We start from the raw sequence: 16806 nt of genomic DNA, 5'->3' as shown, positions 1-16806 counted from the left end.
ACCACTCATTAAAGTAAAAAATACGAAATTTAAATGCAAACTTAACCGAAAAACGAATTTTATGCCATGTTTTAAGTTATCGCGAAAAAATTTTCAAATTTTCCAAATTCTATCATACATTAAAAAAACATGTTTCATTATTATTTTTGCCAAAATCATTACTGAAACGATTCGGTTAAAATGTAGTAAATCTTAAATAAGAAATATTGAAAGGCTATTAAAACATTTGATAAATCAAAGTTTCCGAATTGTTTTCAGTAAAAGATTGTTAAACTTTAGTATGCCTGAAATTTTAAATGATGTGTGATTCTCCTGACGACAGTCACATGATAACCACTCCTAAACATATAGCACTGAAAATCGTTTCTTCAAGTGTTTAGAATTCCTTCTTTTCGCAAAGAAATAGTATTTTATTCACAGTTTCTGTGTTTATTTTTCTTGAAACTTAGTCCTTCATAAAAATTTTATAAAACAACATTAAATTGCTTCATTTTGCAATTTCAACAAACAATTTATTAATAGCCCATGCTTAACTGCGTTTGAAATGATCGTAATTTAAAATAATATAAGCATGAAACGTTAAGCACCTTGCAGGTTCTTGTGAAAGAGACAAAATATCCAAAAATATACCGTATTGTTATAAAACAGAGAGAATATCTTTTGAGTAAAATTCACTTCCGAGTTTTAACAGCCCCTGATACGTGCTCAAACATTTAAAATCCTTTTGTGTCAATGTTGTAGGGGAGATATGCCTCAAATTATGGAAGATGTAGTATTCATTTCCTAGGAAACGTGTGGCTATTAAACTTCGAGAACGAAGCCCGTTTCTACGGCATAAGGATCCACTTTAATGTTCGATTCTTTAAGCAAACTTTACAAACCGTAATCCGTGCTTTTCTATCTTCCGAATTTGGGAGAAATAGATAGAATCTGATATCCATGTAGCCGAACTCATTTGCCTCGAGTTTACGGCGAATTCGTGTTGCTCGAAGTATCTATATTCTTTAGTATTAGATTAGGGAATACATTCGTGCAGAAGGGAGTTTTTGAAAAGAATGATTCGTGGTACATGACCTCGAATACGGATTCGTGGGGGAATTTCTGATGGAAGATATAAGTTAGTTTGAATCCTTATGTCCGAATGCTAGGGAAAGCTTTGTTTTGGTATCTAGAGTATGTTTGGATGGGGAATTTTCGGGAGTTCTGTTAAAAGATGCAACGAATATATATTCAAATTTGAAATTCCAGAATAAAATACCTTTTGCGCTGTAAAATCCCTTTCCGTTACATTCATATTTCTGTAAGAGTAATATATATTTTCATTACAGATGCATGTACACAGCATTCCAAGATTGGTATACTGTCTGGTACAAAAAATTTTTTGTTGTTGTTGTTGGATGACATGGATGGATTAAGTGTTAAATACAAATGAATTTTTAAAACGAAAATTTTAATTTATAAATTATGGTATATAAGTGAGGGATTTATTACATATTAGAACTAATTAAAGCATTTTTCCTTTCAATAGATGATCCGAAATATTGATAAATTACTCATTGTACAGTAAATTGTTTGATTTGTTAATCTCCACGTGAAGTCATTGCTAAATTATATGTTTAAGAAGAATGGTGAACATTTACTTTACCTAGACCTGCCTCATTTTATTCAGGTCAAAAATGTTTTGGACAGTTTTTACAGTCTCAAAAGCTAACAATTTTACATGTGGGCAAATAAAAAAAGAGAAAATCCTTAAAAATAAAGAGAAAATAAATACTGTTATAAAAAATATGCCCACAAATCCTGCTACTAGATCAGAAATCAGTAGGGGATATTTTCGTTTAGGATGGAACTAAATGACTCGAAAAGTGGGCCACATTCCAAAAAAGGAACTAGCAAGAATACAGTATAAAAAAAAATAGAAAAGTCACATGACCCCTACGAACGGTTAGCTGCCTCAAGGACACATTGCGTTGACAGAAGAATCATTAATAATCGTACCCCCACCCCACCTCAAACATTCCTTTGCTGATAATACGACTAGGAAAAGCAATTCTGCGGTTATAGTTATGTTTCCTGATTCTGGCGCCCACAATGCTCTCCTTGCAAAATGTTCTCTCATTCTTCAAAAGAACTGGAAATAGTGATTAATTCACCCACTTTATTATCAGATTCATTGTGCATACATTTAAGAATTGTACAGTAGTTTATTTGTTTGATTTGTATCATTCAATGACAAAAAGAGAAATGTGCCGTTTAGTTTATGGTTTGTCAATTTATATGAAGTAAAAGAAAATGGTATAATTGGATTATTTTCTAAAATTTATAGATATAAACTATTTAAAAAAAACTAGTTATAAAATAACACTATAGAGATATTAACAGCTAACAAGAATCGCGATAATACGTGAGTTAAGGCACTGCGATGGCATTATTTAAGACCGGAGTTCAATTTCTAGTGGTGGCTTGAAGCTTACACAGCTTTAAATCGATGGCTACCAGCTTGTCTGGGAATTAAAGACGACCGAAGCGCACTATCCAGACGCAATATCTCGACGTATATGGATGGTGTTTTCAGTAGAAATATAAACAATAACAATCTCGAGCTGTATGCCTGCTCTAGTTCCAGTTAGAAAGTTTACAGCTGCTTACTACACGTTATTCTGCGAGGCGATATTTTCAAACGGATAATTTTGTTTTCAATTAAAGAAATAAATTAGATAATTTCTGAGCTCAAATCTGCCGTATTTCATAAGATATTAATGTAATTATGCAATTCTGGTTAGTTTGAAGTGAAAATTTGTTTTAGTTATTTAGAGATATATTGTTAAAAAATGTGACATGGTTGCTAGATTTTGAATAACTCGCTTTTTTGGCAGTCTTGATTAGGCCTCTTTCCAAAAATCCATTGACCGTTTGTTCTTTTTGCAAGCTGTGCATCATCTTATGTTAGTGTTAACACTTTTAGCATTGTAAACACAAGCATTGTTAGCGTTGTAAACACAAGTAACAAATGCATTGTTTGCAAGAATCTCAAAACACAATGATGCCAAATGGCTCTAAAATGCAACGGAAACAGTAACCCGGAAATTTAGGCGGCACCGAGCTTGCAGCGTTCCCTAGTGTAGAAAACACCACCCATTTTAAATTAAAATTTCAATTTTACAACGGTTTTCGGAATCAATAAGGAAAATGTTACAATATCGGATGTGAAACAACGCGTAAGGATCCGGACGAATAAAATGTGAAACGTTGTTATTAAGAGTTGAGAATAGAGGCACTTACCTAAAACTACGACATCCTGCTGTGCCATCAACATGTCTCTATCGTTTTTAGCAGAGCAGGTGTAGGTACCGTTGTCCTGCCTGCGTAGGGCACTGATTGTAATTGTGGCCAGCACACGTACATGATCTAAGACATCCGCCTTATAAGTGAATCTCTCGTCCCCTTGAATGAGGGGCACATTGGGCCGCGACCAGCTGACGGTCGCCCTCGGGTATGACATGGCCACACATGATAACGTTACCACACTGTGTAGTGCCACAGAAGTTACGTTCGATCCAACTTCTACACTCAAGGGCACTGAAAGAGAAGAAAAAGATATATTAAAAATAAAATATATTAAAAATAAGATGTATTAAAAATAAGATATATTAAAAATAAGATATATTAATAATAAGATGTATTAAAAATAGATATACAAAGTGAGAGCTAACGTGAAAAGTCTGTTCAAATACTGAAATACAGTTAATAATTAAAACAAACAAAAATGATTCTAAATTCATTTTTACTGTACCATCTGGTACGAAATGGGAGTACCTTAATTTCGTTACATATAATAGCAAGTAAAAATTTTTTGTTCGTTTGCTTTGTAATAGCTTCTAAAAGCTAAGTGAATGAGCTAACGGAGACAGAATCTTTAGAATTAAAGAAGCTAACATTTGATACGATGTATTGTGTTAATTCTATGTATCGTATGCAAATTTTTTAACGTTGCATGTATGTGTATGGAAGATGAACTCGCAAAACGGATACTATGAGATTGGATCAATCCTTATGATTTCTTTAACATCATTACAATACATATAAATAACTACAGCTAATTAAGATTAAAGTCCAATTATAGTTGGTAAAATTATTTTGCGATGTATTTGATATAATGATCAGATTTTTACGTACTTGGTTTCCACTTCAGTGGTTTGAGGGCCTGACATAGTGTACGACAATTAATTTTTACAGACGATAATTTTAGTTCAGAAATGAGACAGAAAAACTTACTTTCTGTGTGAATAAACCTGCCTCTTTATTTGTACGTATTATATTGTACTAATAATTTAGTCAGGAGAGTGGTCGAAAGTTTGGTCCCCTTAATAGTTTTAAATTTTGCATTTTTCTCTATATCTCTGAAAGTTTTAAAGCGAATCAAAAAGCATTTGCGCACAATTATAAAGTTGACTTAGCCAAAGATAATTCCATGTAAAAATTATATTTTAATGCCTATTCTTCAGTTTTTTATTATTTAATTACGGTTAAAACATGTTTGAATTATAAAGTATGCGAATTTTTACGTAGTTTTTAAACAGCGAAGTTTTAAAAGCGAATGCAAATTTGGAAAGAAACCGTTGGAATAGTGTCTAAGCAATAACATTTCAAATAAATCACGTTTTTAAATTTTCCTTTTCTTGAACTATTTGTCCGATTAATCTTAAATTTCAAATTTTGTCATTGAAAATTACATCAAATAAATGGTTGTAGAAATCTGTATGTCTTACAATTCTAATTTTTTCATACCATTAACAAATTAAATAATAGATAATTAAAAAAATATTACGACTTTCAATTTCTTACTTAGGATAATATTTGAATAAAGAAGTTTTATAATTGGGAGTAGGTATTTTTTAAATTCTATTCATTAGTACCGGATATTTAATTAAATAGACAAAATCTCTAATGAACTATTGGGACTATATTTTCCAGACAGAGATTATCCTGCTCCCAAATTCTTAGGGTCAATAATTCAAACCCTCTGTGAAAAATTTATTATTCTTCAGAAAAAGTACTTTTTGGTGTATGAGTTCGTAACTTAAAATATCGTTTGCACTAATTAATCAACATACTTAAGATTAGGCTCTTGAGCCATTTAGATTGAGTACTAGTACGTGAAGATACGATTAAGTTATTGCTAATCTTATCAGTTGTAATTTTTTTGAATTGTAATTGTAAATCATGCAGCGCAATCGTTTGATAAAAAGTTACCGTTAATTTCGAGATGCGTAAAGAAAATAAAAAAATTAAATACATACATGAATTAATTTCCTTCATAGCATAATACAACAATTCCAAACAAAATTTTTGAATTAAAAGATTATAATAGATTTGAATTCCAATACATTCCAGTGATTCCATTTTGCTGATAATAATTTTTACAGAATAAAATTGTAAATGTGCACGGTTTTCGCAGAGCAAGTACCAATCATATTTTCTCAAAAGAATTAATTTAAAACAAATAAAGTTTATTGTGGAATGTTTACAGCGATTGCCCTGGATAACTAATTTAATTAGATATTTTAAAGTGCAAAATAATACAGATTGTGACAATTATTAAATAAAAATGAATTTCTTAGTTCATTCCTGGATTTTGGAATAAAAGCTGAAATTCTTGGTATTTAATGATTATACTCGAAAAATATGCACTTATATTATCTTCAAAAATATTTGGTTTTCTTGACTTCTTATTTAATATGCTTCTATAATAGGAAAAATAGAAATCAATTTGGTACTTGATCGAGAAGAAGAGTGTATTTGATCGAGAAGGAGTAAAGTGAAATGCTTAACCAGATTCAAGCACCGTCACGCTTGTTTGTCGAATCGGCCAATGCCACGATTTTTCTATGATGACGTCATTTGCAGGAATCCAATTCGCCATTTTTAAATTTCAAAAAAAAAAAAAAACATAAATCATCCTTTTTTTCGAAAAAATATTTGCTGATACATCTTGCTCATTTCCAAAAGATATTAAAGTTTAGAGAATATGAGATAACATGGAATAAACAAAGTAGAAATATGCATTTACTTCAAAAAATTGCAGAAAACTGATTACCATTTGACGATCAAATCAAAATGCGTGCATATCTAAAACCAATCAAACTTTCATAAAAGTGTTACTCAGAATCTTTATTTTGAAAGTAAAAAATAAATAAAAAGAATTTTCTTCCGTCAGTCAAGGAAAAAAAAAAGAGTACTCCAATATTTAGAAAAGAAGAAATGATTTTACTTCAAAATGCAATATTCAAACTGTTTCAGAAAATCGTCTAATATAATATTTTGATCTGATTGGTTTCAAAATATATTTTTGAGCAGACGATTTTTTAATGCGAATCCAATGAGCGTGCAAATACAAATAGATATATATATAGCACGTTAAGCTACGTGAATATTCATTGCGAATCAGATTTTTCTTCGAAAAATATTTGTATTTATTGCAAATTATAGCATCTTCTGATAACGATTATAAACGAAATTAAGACAAACTAAAATGGTTTAATAAATATTGAGAATGAACTGGCATTTAATTACGTACTATTTGTGACTACGTTACGGTGAAACACCGAAATCTGGAGAATGTCGACATTCACGTAGTCGCTTGGTGTATGTCCGAAATATTTGCTAAATACCCTTATTTCTGACTCTCATTGGTGAATGTCAACAATCACATAGTCGCTTTGGTGAATGTCCGAAATATTTGTTATAACCAATTTTATAATAATTTATTCGTTAATATTATTATATTTATTTGATATATTTATATTTATTCTATATTTTAATACTTACTGACGATAGATTAGAAGAAACACCAGTGTTTGGAGTATCGGACAAATATATACCGGGCAGTGGCACTTAACCTTAAAAAAACATCAGTGTAGGGTATACCGGGCAAATGTATACCGGGCATTGGCACTTAACCTTAAAAAAACATCAGTGTAGGGTATACCGGGCAAACGTATACCGGGCAGTGGCACTTAACCTTAAAAAAACATCAGTGTAGGGTTAAAATATGGAATAAATGTAATTATATCCACGAATAAATTCATATCAAATCGAATGTAATAAATATTTCGGACATTCACCAAAGCATATTGTCGACATACACCAGTGAGGGTCCGAATGTACAAGAATGTAATGAAATATTCTTGTTTCACCGACGTATTTGGTGTTTGTCGACATTCACCGGTGAAAGTCAACAACAACGGTCTTTTGCCGTGACAACTATACAACAACGAATTATCCCAAACTTGTAGTTTTATCATAGTTTTTATTCTTTTTTTCCCGTAAGAGTAGATGTGCTTCTAATAGTTTCAATAGGAAACCTTTACTTGATGCTACATTTAGAATTAGTCTAGAAATAAGTCATCGTAAGAAATTGTTCATATAACCAATGTTATTTCCAAAAAAATATGTTTCCCTATTTACAGATTTTTATTGTTAGAAAAACTAAACTAAGCAAAAAAAAATAATAAAATTTTTTCACGTTTCATTCTCATATACACATCAATATTTTAACTCAAATAAAATGAAGGCAAGTCATTAATCAATCATTACTCAATCTACTTCAGTTTGAACAAATAGTCAAAATTTGTCAATACCAGCGGTTTTCCGCACTCCCTCATGAGCAACAAGAAACAAATGAAAAAAAAAGAAAAAAAGAAAAAAAACAACAACTAACAGACATCATTCACAAATTGACACGAAACAATGATGTATGACCAAGTGAAGAAAAGGAAAAAAAATAAATAAATAAAAAAGTAACATTAACCGAGGAGGAAAGAAGTCTTAGATGAAGAAATAAAAGAACAAATCTTGGAGGTGCAATTCCCTTTGCAGTTACTCCTCATCCTCTGGGGTGTGTTAGCGCCGTCTATCGTGAGTTCGATTAACAAGACTAAATGTTTGTCTTTCTCAATTTGTGAGTGATATATGCTATCTACTGTGAATCGCAATTCTTCATCGCTGTTAAATAATTAAAATCGCGCTCGATTTTCAGTTGCGATGAAGGATAGTTTAGGTGCACTAAAATGTACAGCCCATTCAAAATAAATAAATACGTAAATAAACTGGAATTCTCATTATAAAAAAGATGCTAAACGAGTAAATTGATTTAGGTTTTAAGATATTCTTCGCTTTGTTAATATGATATTTTATATGAGAATGAATCTACATTTTCTGAAATAATGAATTGTGAATAATCTGAATCGGTATACTTCGGTATAATTTTTTTTATTTGCTTTCATGTCTATCCTGTGAGTGTGGGGGCGGGGGGGGGGCTTCCTTCCAATTAATAGTTTAACCACTTCCAAACTAACAGCACTACACATCTCATCGGAAGCTATGCCTGATGACAACAGTTGTTTCAATTGCTTCTAGGTGGAATTTACCTTCCCTCGAAATTTTGAACAGCTTTCGACTATCTACTATGCTTATAATAATGCTTTTTTTTTCAATTAGCGACCGTTTTACTATTATAAATTGGTAAATTTTACTTTATAATTTTATAACCGTTGTAGAACAGCCAACCCAATTTCGGGTTTACAACTACTAAGGTTTAACTCCATAGCCTTGTAATTTTGAACCCAATCCCGAAGACAGGGGGACACCTGTATCAAACATTGGGATAAATTTTCCTTCATGGAGACTTTTTGATGGAACTAACCCTCATTTGCATTACATGGAGAGGAAAACCACGAAAACCCATCACGGTTAGCCTAATGGCAAAAGAATTCGAACCCATGATCCGTCTACCACTGAGGACATTTCACGTCAGCATAATGGTCGGTATGAGCCGGGTGTGGAATTCGTATCGACCAGCCATCGCTGGGTTTCGAACTCTGATCACCTCATTGGAAAACGACCGGACTATTCACTGTGCCACCACGCCTCAATTGGTAGATTTATTGTATCTACTTTTTTTAGGTTATATTTACTTTTATTATAAAACTTATGTAAAACTGATAAAGAAGTAGTTCAAAGTGTCCCTTGCCAATTCAGTTAAAAAAATTTCAGTTAGTTAAGGCTTGAAAAGGATAAACAAAATTTATTTTTTTGCTTTTAGAATTAATTATTAAGGTACAAATTATGAAAAACTTCAACTTTTACCTTAAATAAGTCGCCAACTTCTTTTCGTCCCGTAAATGAAGCGTAATGTTGACTTTAAAGGGTTGATTGAATTTAAGACTTTTTCCAGCTAATCAGATTATTAAACTTTGCATTTTGAGATGAAAAAAAAAATTAAAATTAAGTTTAATAACAAGAATATAAATTTTGTTTTTTGGATATTAAACTCCAAGAGCTCTTGCACAATTTTCCATTTTACAAGTATTTTTAAGATGATATTTTAACAGCTGAATTAGAAACGTAAAGATAATTCGTTTGAAATTTATATTTTAAATAAACATACATATTATTTTTGCGCTTTTAAAAGTCTTTGGAAGGGATTCTTCTAACTTTCATTTGTTATCGCTTATTTGACAATTTTTCTGCAATTCCTTATAATTTTGTCTGTCCAAGTAATTTTTTTGATCCAATAAGTCAACTTATATTTTCAAAAATGTATAACCACACAACCAAAACGAAATAAATAAAAAAATTTCATAATTTTTTTTTAAAATCTAAAAATGCATAAAGATTCAGCCTAACTTGCAAGTTACATCAGTGTGTATAATCGAAATTAAGAATATGAAACAGCTATTACAATCCTTAATGTATAAACATAGGCCGAATTTGGTCGACTAGCTTCATGTTTGATATACTATCCATGGGTGAAAGCCCTTATATAGCAAGACGGAAAAGAGAAAAACCTGGTACGTAAAACATTTCATTCCAGCATTTTTTTCGAAAAAAATGAAATATCTGTAACTATCAAGATTTCTTTTATAATTCTGGCATACATATGAAACTGCTTCTTTTCCAAGATAAAGTAGATATTGTTGAAAAATTTAAAAAAAGAATAAGTAAACTCCTCCCCAAAACTAGCTATAACTGAAATGGTTTTACTACCAGCCTTTCCTCTTTTCCGTCTCGCTTTCACCCCTGATACTATCTTTCAGCCGATTTCTAGATTAAAAACAAACGTTCAATTTTTTATGTTAAAAATAAAATGAAATGGAATATACTTATTACTTTTATATGCGAAATTGACAAGAATAGTTTCGTTTCTAATTTTGAAGAAATAATTACATTATAAGCTTAAAGTAGCTTACAAATAGGATACATTTCTAGGAAAAAGTGACAAAATTGTCAAAAAAGTGATACATTGACTTGGAACGATTAAACTTTGAAAGAAAAAAAGATTAGATGCATTTATTTTTTAAAATTAAATAGTAAGTTTCAAAAAAATTTCTTTTTCGCGAAGCATAAAAATTTTATTCATAAAAATATGCATTTTTTAAGCTTTTTAATTTGTTTTAAACAGCTTGCTGATTTCACACTTTTCGGAAATTGTTTCCTTTAAAAAAATTTTCTTCGTTTTATTTTTTATAGATGTTAATTCAGCTGATCAAAATTCCTTCGGGTGAAAAAAAAAAGAAAACATTTATTAGTAAATTTTTGAAAGTAAGAAAAAAAAAGGAATCTAATGACATAATAAAATAACATTTTAAAATGCCTAAAAAGCGAACAAAAAAGAGAAAAACGAAAGTTATTCTGATTTTTCTAAATTTAATTTTTATTTTTCAACTTCTAAATTTAATTAGAGGACTATTATTGTAAAATGAAAGCAATATTAAAATGAAAAAAGGATATTTAATTACTGTTTTTCACTTTCGTTTAACGTTTTTTGCGAAGTGATATAAAAATATTGTTATTTAAAACTTTTATTTTTTGTAACTTTATATTTTCGGACTCTATCAACAATTAAGAAAATGAGATTTCATTGAACAGCTTTTGCTTATTACAACAAATTTATTCTGTTATATGTAAATTTTATTGCATTTTTTTTATCAACATTTGAGTCAATATTTATTTTCAAATTTCAAAATATAAGGATGACTTCAGGAAACTAAAATATGCAGAAAAAAATCCTGTTGCAACTCACAAAAAAAAAATTAAATAAATAAAAAAAAATAAGCGTTTGATCTCGGAATCGAGATTATATGTTCTAAAATGTAATCTGTATTATTCGATGAGCGTACCTAAGTTGTGGTATAGATTAAATGCTATAAGATAACTAAAATGCAAAATTTTTTCTGAAACATAATTTCCCTGAATTAAGAAACCTTCTTTTTTATTGAATTTCCGTTTCTTATCTTTAAAATATATTATTGCAAGGGTACCCTAACTTTGGGCAATGAGATATAAATAATATAGCAGGATAATGTATCTAAATATCATGAAAGTAAATAGTTTTTAAGTATCACATTAAAAATGCTTGAAAATTATTCTCACGATGCATCGTGAATATTATCTATAACAATAAAATTACGAGTTAGTCTATGTGTCTCTCGTTTTAATAATTCAGATCCATATATGACGGAGTCTTAATACTCGGACAATGGCAAATTTAGCCCCCGATCCAAAAAATTGTTAAAAAATTAAATTAAATGGTACAGGAGAGACGTTTGAAAAATGAAATGTTTCCACTGGCTTAGAACTCGCCACTGATAAAAACTAAACTGCAGATGATTCTAATCTTTTTTCATAAATTTTAATGACAAAACCAGTGATATTCTGTAGCTTATAGCTCTCGTAAATAAAAAAAGGAGTTTATTGTACTTTCTTTAAGTTTAATTATGTTTTATCAGCGGTGAACGTGAGCGTGCTAAGATAGGTGGGTTACATTATATATATATATATATATATATATATATATACACAATTATAAAAGAATACATTTTTCGTTTTAAAATTCATTAACTTTTAGCAATAAATAAAGTTAATTATTCATTGCTTTTACTTGAACTTAAACTAATAAATAACAAAAAAAAATTTCAAAGTTCTTTTAAGAACTAATTGCCGAAGTTAAAATAATAAGAAAGCCTCAGGAAATATTGGTTAGTCAAGAAGATAAACACATATGTTCTCAGATTATTTTAAGAATAAATAATTTACACTTTGACTTTAAAAATTCTGTAGTCGACGTAGCCTAAAGGCAAAGTCTTAAATCTTTTAACCCACCCCTTCTCTAACTTCTTCTCAAAACACGAAAACGGTTTCTTTTAAAATTTACCTCAAATCATCTTGGAAAATGCTAAAATCATCGATTGAAAAATGCAATTTTCCGCCAAGGTACCGATAAGTGGTATTGGTGAGAAATTTATTACGAGAAGGAGTTGCCTTTTCTAAACCTGACGGCTACGAATCCAATATATTTATGCACCTCCCATTCGATAAACATCGGACTAGAAGAAGCTTCTCTTCCAATGGAAGATGGATATTAATGGACTTGCTTTCTTTATTGTCAAAAGATTCACGCGTTCGTGTTTTTCCCTCATCTGCTCAAATTACTCGACTTCTCAGAACCCTTTAGGGCAGCTTTGCCCTCTCTACCTTCCCAACAACACACTTACTAATTAATGACTTCAACTAATGAACGCTTCTTCCAAATTAGCATAAATATTACGTGCACATTGATACCCTTAATAAATCAGGAGTCGTCAAATTTGGAGCTTTACTTCTCTTCGCTTCTTTTTTTTTTCTCACCTTTTCTTCGGCAAGGTGTTTGACAGTTTGGTGTAGATTGGTTCAGTCTGGCGAAGAACAATGAATATTTTATGTACATTTTAAGCGTGGAATTTTATAGGTGATTATCGCTTAGCGTCAAGCTGTCGCCTGAAGAAATACTTTTCTCTGAGATTCTTTACTGTCAGTGACACATTAGAATTGTTTTTAGAGGAATCTTTTCGTAAGTAAGTGGTCAAAGATAAAGGTATTTGGAACTTTAGCTGATTAATGGAAAATTTCCTTCTAACCAAATGACGATAAACAATAATTACGTTTCCTTACGAGAAACTATTATGGAAGATTTACATAAAGTTAGTCATTTTTTTGCAATTTTATTATTTATAAGAGAATTATAAGCTTTGTTTTTGAAATGTTATTAAAGACAAGCGATCTATCAAAATGTTTAATTTTTAAATTCCATGATAACGAATTTTTGAAAGTATTTGTTCTTGTTTATCATTATTATGATCACCACAAGCATGGGATTATTTAAGGTGTTTGTATCCTTTATCAGAACAGTAAACTGTCATCAAGATGGATATGTGAGTTAGTCTCTTACAATTTTTTGGAAAGAATTGCAAATAACGAATATTTTTACTTTAAACATTCGTATCAGAATGCGGCAAGAATATAATTCGAACTCATGAATTACTTAAAAAAGGAATTATAAATTTACTCTTCAGTTTTACGAACACTTTACATAAATTAAAAAAAAAGCAATGATGCAAAAATACGTTTAATCTGTTCTGACAGAATGAACGGGTTTGATGAAGTTAACTGTTTGAATTAAATTCATTGGAAGATATTTGCTAGCAGACGCCAGCGCCCTCCTTTCGATTTTGTTATATTTTGAGAGAAAAAAAAATCTTTTTGAAATGTAGCATTCGATTTTCAATATTAAGTGTTTTATTTTTTTTTCTTTGAGGACAAGATGAATCATAATCGTCATCGATTCAGTCAGATGTAGTAGCTGTCTTTTCTGGCTATAAGCCAAAAAGAATGGGAACTTTTCGTTCAAGCTCTCTTAATCATTTTAGGACCACTTCGTGTGTTTGATTAGTCGGTTCCTCCTTCCTTATTTTTTAATTTTTTTTTTTTTTTACTTTTATATCGTTCTTATTCCAAACGGATATTAGAACATTTTTTGTCATTTCTATGCTTTGTAACATTTTCTTGCCCGAGCAAATATGTCACCAATAACGATATTAATACGTCCGAGCAATTGTTTTTTGGGAAACAAAAAAAAAAAAATTACTATGTGAGATATAATTTTTTTTTCATGACTCCTCGAAGGTATATTTGCCAGAAAGATTTAAAAACTTATTATTTTTTGGGAATTGTATAAATTTGTATTTGTATTAATTTTTTACTTGTTATTATCTGAGATTAATTTCAAATATTAGTTAATGTAAAAATATAAATTTTCAATAATTATTTTTTTATTAATTTTTTACTTGTTACTATATTATCTGAGATTAATTTCAAATATTAACTAAACTAATATTAATTTTTAATAATTATTATTTTAAATTTATCTCAATTGCTTACTTTATCGAAATATTACTTGATTTCTTTTGCCTACACTGAAAACTATTCTCTATTGTATAATTTCGAATTGTATTAATATTATGTATTTTTACTTCTTTAACTGATACTATCCATAGATAATCAAATAGTCATCAAAAGAAATCATATACGATTAATAAACCAGAAAGAGAATATTCTTTAGAATAACGTATTACTAAATAATGAAGTTATTAATTTATGCATATTCAGTAAATGAAAAAGGAATATATACATTTAGATTTATTTATAAATGATAAAAAAAATAAATTAATAAGTATTAAAATAGAGGAAAAAGTATTACATGAAACCAAGTACCCTTAAACATAAAATTTTTGAAAATAATCGAAAATACATCAAAATTAAAATACTAGTACCTTTGTATTGAACTATTATTTAAGTACTTATGATTAACGAGTAAAACTGTTTATTTAAATATTTTCTTTGTTCTATAATTTTACCCTTTTTCTAAAAACAATATATATATTAATTTAAAAAAAATGTTCCCTACTTATTCGGAATAGAAGGAATAAATTAAACTTACTTCCAGATTTGTATAAAGATTCATTTTCAAATAATTAATTGTTAGACAAGTAATTGCACTATCTCGAGCGGTTTAAATCTATAGTTAAAACTTTTCTGATTTTCTAAAAGACTGCGTAAATAAGAAGTTGGTATGTTTCAACCGTTATATTTGCGTAAAATAATTGAAATAACAAATACCACGGATAGTCATTCATTAATTTGTTCGGAATTGCGAAATTTTAGGTTTGCTTATTTAGCTCTAACTGAAATCAGATAATAAATTAGTTTGCAAATTCTTATAATGGAGAGTACTGTACCCTCGATAAAAGTAAATATTGAAGTGGAAGAGTCTTACATTCTGTTTATATAATTGACTCATATAAGAACAGGTGCTGCCTACTCTGTGGGGGAACACTTATGGTTTTCCAGGTGTAGCATATGCAAAAGAAATTTCGTAATTATATATATATATATATATATATATATATATATATATATACAGAGAGAAACTTTTTACTGTTACGCCTAAAAAGAAATCCAAAGATCCAAAGAGTATAATATTGAGAGTACAAATTTAGTTCGGTCCGTTTGCAAAAGATGGCTCTAGCTGTTATGAATGTTTCATAGTGACAGCTGGTTTTGGTGGTTTCAGAGAGGTTAGGCATCTGTCAATAATATTCAGCTTATGTCACTTTGAGTTTCATACAAAAACTCTGCTTTTTACTTTGTTAAATATGTCAAATTTTGTTGCAACTAAGCAGCATTTGCGGGAGGTTTTATGTTTCTGCTTCAATTGCAAGTAATGTGCAGCTGAAGAGCATCGAATGCTTGTGGAAGTTTATGGTGACAATGCTACAACTGATAAATCATGCAGTGAGTGGTTTCGACGTTTCAAGAATAGTGAATGGTGAAAGAAGAATGGTGAATGGTGTATACTATGAGCTGCTACAACCTAGCGATTCCATGACAGGTGATCGGTATAGGCTACAATTGATTTGTTTGAGCTGTGCATTACGAAAAAAACGGCCGGAATACGAACAAAGACATGACAAAGTCATTCTTCGTCCTCATAACAGTTGGCCTCATGTCGCAAAAGTCGTTAAAAATTATTTGGAAAAGCTCAGTGAGATATTTTACCACACCTGCCGTATTCGCCGGACATTACTCCTTCTGATTTCTGGTTGCTCCGACGGGTGCAACATGATTTGGCAGGTCACCGGTTCACTTCATTCGCAGAAATCGAAAATTGGCTCCTAACTTGGATCGCCTCAAAAGACGAGGCATTTTTTCGAGATGGAATTCGAAAATTGCCTAAGAGGTGGGAAAAAGTAGTAGCCAGCGATGGACAATACTTTGATTAATCTGCTCATTCATTTTGTTCTGAAATAAATGCACTTTTGACCACACAAAAAACGGATTGAACTAATTTGTACTCCCAATATTTGGTGTACAGTGGGCAAAACTTTGAACCCAACTAATCTGTTTTCTTTCTTTTTTATTGATTTTTTTTAGTGTAAGGACTAACTCCTATACCTTCCTATCAAACGATGCATAGGATTTAAAAGTTTTAAAATCGGGTGAAAAAAAGGTTCGGAAACACCCACAGTGCATTAAGATGACACTCTAGAGGAGAAACCCTTCAAATATTTTAACTTTATTTTTAGTCTGTATGTAGTTTATGTTTAGTTATGTTTAATTTTATGTTAAGTATGGAAATGATAATCAAGTATATTGCTCAAGGATTATTGACTTATTAGAAATGTGATTTTATTTCTGAGAAATTTATTGTAAGAGAAATTTTTTATAAGCACAGTAATTGAGTTTTTAGGTGATTTAAATTTTTAGACTCATCTTTCATACATTTATCGGTTTCGGGGCAATAATTTCTCAAAAATTTCAAAATTTCATAAATTATCAACGTTTTTGCGTAAAAATTAAATTTTAGTTCATTTACGGAAATTAATTTTCGAAATAAAATAATAAATTGCTTCAAAGTAAAATGAATTAAGC

General features: G+C 30.0%; 1 protein-coding gene across 4 annotated transcripts in view; it reads right to left on the bottom strand.

Moving 5' to 3' along the window:
• Positions 1-16806, bottom strand: part of LOC107441786 (tyrosine-protein phosphatase 69D) — a 542487-nt gene that overhangs the window by 276487 nt on the left and 249194 nt on the right. For all 4 annotated transcript variants that reach the window (XM_071183653.2, XM_071183654.2, XM_043039328.3 and 1 more), the window contains one exon: positions 3283-3579. In XM_071183653.2, the coding sequence (XP_071039754.1) occupies positions 3283-3579 (297 nt within the window). The remainder of the gene's footprint in view (positions 1-3282; positions 3580-16806) is intronic.

The sequence above is a fragment of the Parasteatoda tepidariorum genome, chromosome 7 (assembly GCF_982258835.1).
Source record: "Parasteatoda tepidariorum strain Cologne lab strain chromosome 7, Ptep-v5.0, whole genome shotgun sequence".
In the NCBI taxonomy this organism is placed as follows: domain Eukaryota; kingdom Metazoa; phylum Arthropoda; class Arachnida; order Araneae; family Theridiidae; genus Parasteatoda; species Parasteatoda tepidariorum.
Note: the sequence above shows the minus strand (reverse complement) of the source record. Positions and strands in the feature narration are given on the sequence as shown.